The sequence below is a fragment of the Polyergus mexicanus genome, unplaced genomic scaffold (genome assembly GCF_030449975.1).
Source record: "Polyergus mexicanus isolate NDT 795.1 unplaced genomic scaffold, iyPolMexi1.0 SCAF_1, whole genome shotgun sequence".
NCBI classification, from domain to species: domain Eukaryota; kingdom Metazoa; phylum Arthropoda; class Insecta; order Hymenoptera; family Formicidae; genus Polyergus; species Polyergus mexicanus.
This window is the reverse complement of record NW_027223321.1, coordinates 3,305,527-3,312,467: the sequence shown is the minus strand read 5'-3', so window position 1 is coordinate 3,312,467 and position 6,941 is coordinate 3,305,527. Positions and strand designations below refer to the sequence as shown.

The 6,941-nt window shown below is 37.1% G+C and overlaps 1 protein-coding gene across 4 annotated transcripts in view; it reads right to left on the bottom strand.

Moving 5' to 3' along the window:
- Tmod (tropomodulin) overlaps positions 1-6,941 on the bottom strand; it is a 45,213-nt gene continuing 38,272 nt past the window's right edge. For 2 of the 4 annotated variants that reach the window (XM_070293164.1, XM_070293189.1), the window contains exon 10: positions 1-2,610. Coding sequence is in view for 1 of the 4 variants with exons in the window: in XM_070293148.1 (XP_070149249.1) it covers positions 2,549-2,610 (62 nt within the window). In the remaining 3 variants the exon portion in view is untranslated. The remainder of the gene's footprint in view (positions 2,611-6,941) is intronic. The other 2 variants (XM_070293148.1, XR_011446693.1) reach the window with 2 other exon arrangements.

The following is a 6,941-nucleotide window of genomic DNA, read 5'->3' as shown; positions in this document are numbered from 1 at the left end:
AATCCCTCGGATTAAGAATTGATCAAGGCGATGGGAGGAAAGAAACTCCTTTAAAAATCCGTCATTCGTCTGGCGAACGTTCACTTCACTTGTATCTCGCTTCACTACACTGTGTAGATCCGATCGCTTTTGCTGTATGATTTTACAAAGAATAAAGAACATCTACAAGACACAGATCAGGAGAGAGGCTTTATTGAATAGTCCACGATGTCGCAGGCGAGGTAAAAGGTAAATATGTACGGTATGTATACATTGACATCGAAAGAAAAGTCTTCTGCATTCTCTCGTTTATGCTGTGTCACACAATTTTACACAAAATGTAGCGATGCTCCCTACAGCATCTACAACGCAAGAAATCGAATCATTCGTCGACTAAAATTCAATGCGAAATAATGTCCTTTTAATCCTTTGCGTGAATAAAGATTGAAAATTAAATATTGCACTGATTCGTCATGTCGCATTGATTTAACGCATTTATAAGTACTCAATAAACGAAACACAGGACTATGTCTTTTTTTTCAGCAGTTTATTTAAACCTCGTGTTACAAGATAAGACTTAGCAGCAAGGCTTTGATCGTGCGCGTGCATGTGAGTTTCGGTATGTTGTGTACGTGATGTAATGCGTGTTCCGTGTGACAGAATGAATAGATATGCGAATATGTTTACAACAATCAAGAATGCATTCGGAAGGCCGCGAGCGAGACAAATATGGTTACAATACTATTTCGTTTTATCGATTTCACATCTTCTACACGATTCAACTACGCTTCTCAAAAAGAACTTTGCGAGTCATTTATTAAAAACTATAAAATTTCTTTAGCCACGGCTCTTACAATTAGTTCGAAGAGAACCGATAGATCTAAAAAGTACGTCTAAAAAAATGCAAAGATACTCGAGATTTAAGTAAATTACATAAATTTTAATATATATCGAATCAATATATTATACATCTGTGAGATACATTTTCTACAATTCTACTCATGAACGAACGAGTATAGCGCATAAGTATTTTTGATCCGCGTATTTTCATGGATTTAACAAGCTCGAGTACACTGCGATATACCAATCAGCGCGTGATCTATCTTAGTAAGACTTTTCCGCGTAATTATCTTCATCCACGCACTCCTCCGATCCCTTTTTCTCTCTATCATCCGCACGCGCATGCACACAGAGACAATTATTAACCCTCTATCTCACGTGCTAATAATCCATTCCCTATTTCGTTATAATACGTAGATCACATCGATCGATTAGAAACAACATTGAAGAAAATATATACAGATTGATTACATATATATATACTAAATTAATCATTAATTTAAACAATGAGAGTTAGTACCTTAGAGCGAATATTACAGAGACATTATATGCCGAGCGGAACGATCGGGTCGGTGGTATCGCGTTTGATATTTATTCTTAATGAAAAATTTGCGCGTGTATTCACAGCTAATTAATCCATTTTAATGCATTGCCATGACGTTTACACATTATGCTCCATAAAGTTTATTAAAATACAGTTAACAATTGCCACTTAAATGATGTAATGTGAAAATAATTAGAGAAATAATTATTCTACATTAAATATTATAATCGAAATTATGTCAATTCAATCATTTTAATTTTTCAAAGAGAAAAACCCGAATCTTTTTATATTTATAAATTTATCGATATATAGATATATTTCGGTCATATAGTAGACGTATCAAAACCAATAGGACATAGCTGTTCGTTTATCCTAAAGCACAAAAGATGACGAATCATTCTACAATTATCAGGCAGTAGCGAGCAAAGAGAGATAGAACATGAAATAATAAAACATTCTCTTGATAAAAAAAAAAAAACGAAAAAAACAGAGAGGAACACAGAATATAATTTCTACCCGATCGCTCAGCGATGCGCTCGGGAAAAAGTTTGGTCGAATTAATTAAAAGAGAAATTCTCTTTCGTGTATAAATATTTAAATAATCCAATTAGATAGCCACGTTAAAGCGGTGAACGACATCTTGGTACGTATTACGTTAAAAAAGTTATCCCGGCTCATTTTCCGCCGCGAATATCGTTATCTCCGATGACCTAACAGTTAGAGGATAATATATTCGTCGTATCCATATATATGTATAAATCAACAGAATCGATACCGTGTATGTCACATGTCACATTCATACGACGGTTTAAATTTGTTACATCGTCATTAGAGTATCTTTCGCGCGATATAGCTCTGGTGCGGGAATATATATATATATATATATTTATATAAATGTATTAGAGCAACAAAGACGAGAGATATTCACGCATAATTTGTCGCATGCAAAGCTTCCGATTTTTTCCGAGTATTTCGTATCAAACGACATAAATCGCGACGATTTCGAGATACGAAGGATCCAAATTATATAAAAAAATTTTAATATTCGATATTGCGCTGTAATATAATACCGTATGTGTGTGTGTGTACAGACCGTTTTACGGCGCTTTGAGAAACTCGCGCGCGATCATCGGCGTATTATCGTCTTCGTCATCGTCGTCGTTGCCATCATCGTGGCGATCATCATCAATGCATGGCCCAGCCGATGGTGTAATTGCGGGAAACTCTTCCCATGCGACGCAGGCGATCTGCCAAAAGAAACATGCTCGAGGGAGCTATTACGGTGGGTGGTGTTTTAGGGGCATAATGGTCGACGCGAGGATTCTCTCCAAGGATCGACTCGAGAGATCTTAAAATTCGACGTTCACACGCAATTCTTATGGGCACATTTGCAGATCAATAATTTAAACCGACGACTTTGAAAGACTGTGCGAGAAAAATTTCGGTATCGTTGATCTCCGAGTTCCTAAATCCTCGAGCGTGACGATCGGACAGATAGGCACTGCGGCGAGATTATTTCACGCGATAATTAATTAATTAATTCGAATCCGGTACGATTATTTCAAAAATCGCTTCTCTCAAATTAATAAAAATAATGTTGTATATATTGTATAAAAACAATTTTCGAATTAAATTTCATTTTCTGATTTATGTTAGACGCGGTCTAACAAAGCGGCAAAAGCTTATCGTGAGATATTTGACAAATACGATGCAAATGACAATAATGCAGGATATCTCGGGACACAATACGTAATTCTCTGTAAAAGTTTCATCGCGAAACGTCGTCGCAGAACCAGTTATTAAACCTCTTAGAAAATAAGTATAAAAATAATCTTGGATAATTTGCATCATGAAGATCCTTCGGATGGGAGTAATTCGCAGCTGCGCGGAATCTTTGCGGATTTCCCGGATTTTTTCTTTCTCATTACTACGTATCTCGCCAATCGTAAAGCAAAAGTAATTAACGCGCGTATTATGTCAAACCATTACCGTGGCGATAAAACAATTTACGCATCAGACGCTTATATACATATATATGTAAAATATAAAGCTAGCGGCATTAATTCGCAGGAAGAATATTACACCTCGATATGTATATGTGTATGTGTATGTCATCGTACACTTGATATGTTTTATGTACATATGCGCCTCTCTTCAATGTATGATGAGTAATCTTGTAGTTGCCGCTGTAGAGGTAACAAATTTCGTGCCGGCGTTAATCTCCGCTCCGCGTGCACATAAAACGGAAATTATATCATTTCAAATCATAGCATTATACGTAATCACTCGCGCGATCGTTAAATCTCGTTGTGCAGTAATTTTACGCTACTAACATGTTTATTAGCTACTTGATTATTTTACAAATAATCGATGTAAATTCCCAAGGCGCGGTAATTTCTTTCTCTTTTATCACCGTTATACATTTGCTAATAAGAATCGAGAGTTTGTCATCACTTCGTATTTATAGCGATATTTTTATTCAAAACCGTGCTCCATGATAAAAACAGGCACGCTCCTCCCGATAAATCTTGTCGACTCGCGAACAAAATCGTGCCCGGTAGTAGCTTCGATGGAAATCAGATTTATTGACGCGGACGTGTTCCGCAATTTTTTGCCGATTATGAAACGGCTGCGTCTGCCATACGGAGATAAACGATTCGCGCCCGAAGAAAAGTTTAGACACCCGAATTGCATGCAAGGGACGCTATATTTATTTGCCATTTCTCTATGCGAAGGAGTTTATCGTTTCCTTGTATTTCGAGTGTCGAAGTGACCGGATATAAAACCTACAATTGTTTATAATATATGCATTATCAGAACATTGATAAAAAATCGAATATTCGTGATTCGCAGCAGGTTGATCCACGGGAGGGAACGAGAGAGATCCATAGTTTCGAGCTAATAATGCAGCATCCGCTTTGGCTTTTGTCGGCGTGTATGACGACGCGTGTTAAGTAAACAACCGCATTCTGCATTTAACGGGGAATTAATTATCGCGGAGCGCGCGAGAGATGCCGGGCCAGGGTATGTAACCGAGTTCCGCCAAGCCGCGCGATGAAAGCGCGACGAGCCGTTGCAGTAATTTATTATTCCCGTAACGTCTCTACGCGCGGACCAAGTGTAATACGTTAGGGTGTAATTAGATTAACCGTCGGACAATCCCCACTCGTAGCTTACGCCGCGATTACATCATCGTCAATTTTTCGGCAACGCCCGGATGTTCGCGCGGATTTTTGCGCCAACCGCCCTCGAGCGCGGATAATTAAAAGCGGATACGGTAAATACGGTTAATTACGCCGTTAATCAACCTCGCGATTGGAGTGTGCGTGACGCCAGAGGAACGTAATTTCAGTACAAATTTTTAAGAGGAGATGAAAGTTTGATTTAAAAATATCCATCCGTTTCGATACGTTTTTCTAAATGTTTTACGCGATATAAATGAAAATTTGTAATTATTTAATTTTGAGATTGCCTTAAATGAATGCGTATCTTTTTTCTGTAGGAGCAAGAAATAATTATTTTTCATTATTTTTGAAGCTTTAATTTCGCAACTGGCTATTTATCGTGAAGTAATTGCGATAAATAAATCCTAACAATTACGATATCGAATCGAGGTAATATTACGAGCGTTTAAACTATTGGTAAGAAAAACAGACAATTCGGCAATTTTCTTCTCTCTCTCAATATGACGACAGATTCTCTATAGAACTAGTGAAAAAAGTGAACGAGAAAACTCGCGAAACTCCCGAGACAGTCACCGTCGAGCTTTTCACGCTCGACTGACGCGTCCCTAGATTTTATCTTCCCTTTTCGAAAATCCCAAAGTACTTCCATCATACTTTCTTACTATTTCTATTTTCCCGATCCGCCCTGTTCTTCTCACCCTCTCCCTTCTAATCGCAAAAAAAAAACATCGCTACAACTTCTTTAGAAATCGCTGTCTTGTTTTTGCACATCCCCGTTGTTTTCTCCTCCCCTATTTCCGTCGGCGGTCTGTTTATCTGTTCCAGGATAATTCGGATCTCCCAATATAGAACGAGCCACTTCGTTAGAATTTAATGCACCGTAAAACGAGGCTCCATCCTCTCGGTCTCTGTCTCCGCACTTCCGAAGTTGCGACTGAATCCGCTTTATCATTACCGCTGCAGTTGCGCGCGCGCGTACGTACGATTTTGGGGGAGACTCTCGTTCCCGAAGAAATCCGCTCGCGGGATAGGATTGCCGAGATAAGTAAAGCCGACGAAAGCTTAGAACCCGCTTGATAGAGAAGTCGCATTTTCATCTCTTAATAAGTTTTACCAACTCGTTGCGCCATCACACTACATCGTATTACATGGGCAATTTTGGACTGTCATTATCGTTACGTCTGGCAATTTTATCACCAAGGAAAAATAAAAGTCTATATAGATTCGTTGAAAAATCTATTTAAATATAATTATAAAAGTATATATAATGCTCAAAATGTCTAGCTAAATTGAATTGTAAACTAATCCATATATCTAAAATATTCGTTATTAAATGCGGAATAAACGAGAGTCTAGTTTATAACTAAAACATCGATTAAATTATTAAAATACACAGATTCGAACATAGACAGGACAATGAAATATTTGGTTATACTAACACTTCTGCGTAGGTACGAATAAACTCGTACATTTAAACGGATTCGTATCAAAAAGCTGACGATTCGCTCGGAACACGCGTATGACGAATCGTGTGCGCGACTTTATTTCGAAAATTATTGGCCGTATCGAAATAAAAAAAAGAAAAAAAAAACAAAAAAGGAAAAAAAAATGGGAAAACAAAGGGCCCGAAAAGAAAGGAATGGTAAAATGGAAGAATAGCGTCCGTCAATAGAAATTCGAGGCACTCTATTCGGTAATTGGAGCTTCCATTATTTTTCCGACAAAGCTGTGTACAACCAAATCTTTTCGTCGATTCTGTTGTTTCTCACGTTTTCCTGTATTTCGTAATTTTTCTATTATTCTTTCTTTTTTTATATAGATCCATGTTTCTGAAAATGTGCCTTGGAAAATTCGATTCTTTTTCTTGGGAGGGGAAAAAAAAAATCAACGATAAACATCCTTGTGTGATATGAGGATTTAAATTGAAAAATTGCGTCTGGGGCCTTGCGCGCTATGATTTTAATAATAATAGTATTAAGTTATAATACTATAATAATAAATATTAAGTAATAATACTCGACATTTTCATTTTTCACACGACAAGTAATATTTTGATATTTCGCGACGAATAAAATATTTTCGATATATTTCTTTCCGTGCCTCGCCATACATTGTGCCGTATTATCCGATCCTTGGAGAATATTCCTTTCATTTAATCGCAATAAATTAGTAGTCTACTTGAACATCAGTAATATCAGGACAAGAATACGTTTCTCCATGCTCTCACAGTGCATTAAATCATTAATTACTATTAACGTGAAACCCTGATACTATCCTTGTACTAATTATGTATAATATACTATATTGGTTAACACATATCTCGTTAACACATTCCGCGTATACAATATTCCACCAATTTAATGCAGGTATATACATATAGATAGTGATCGTGT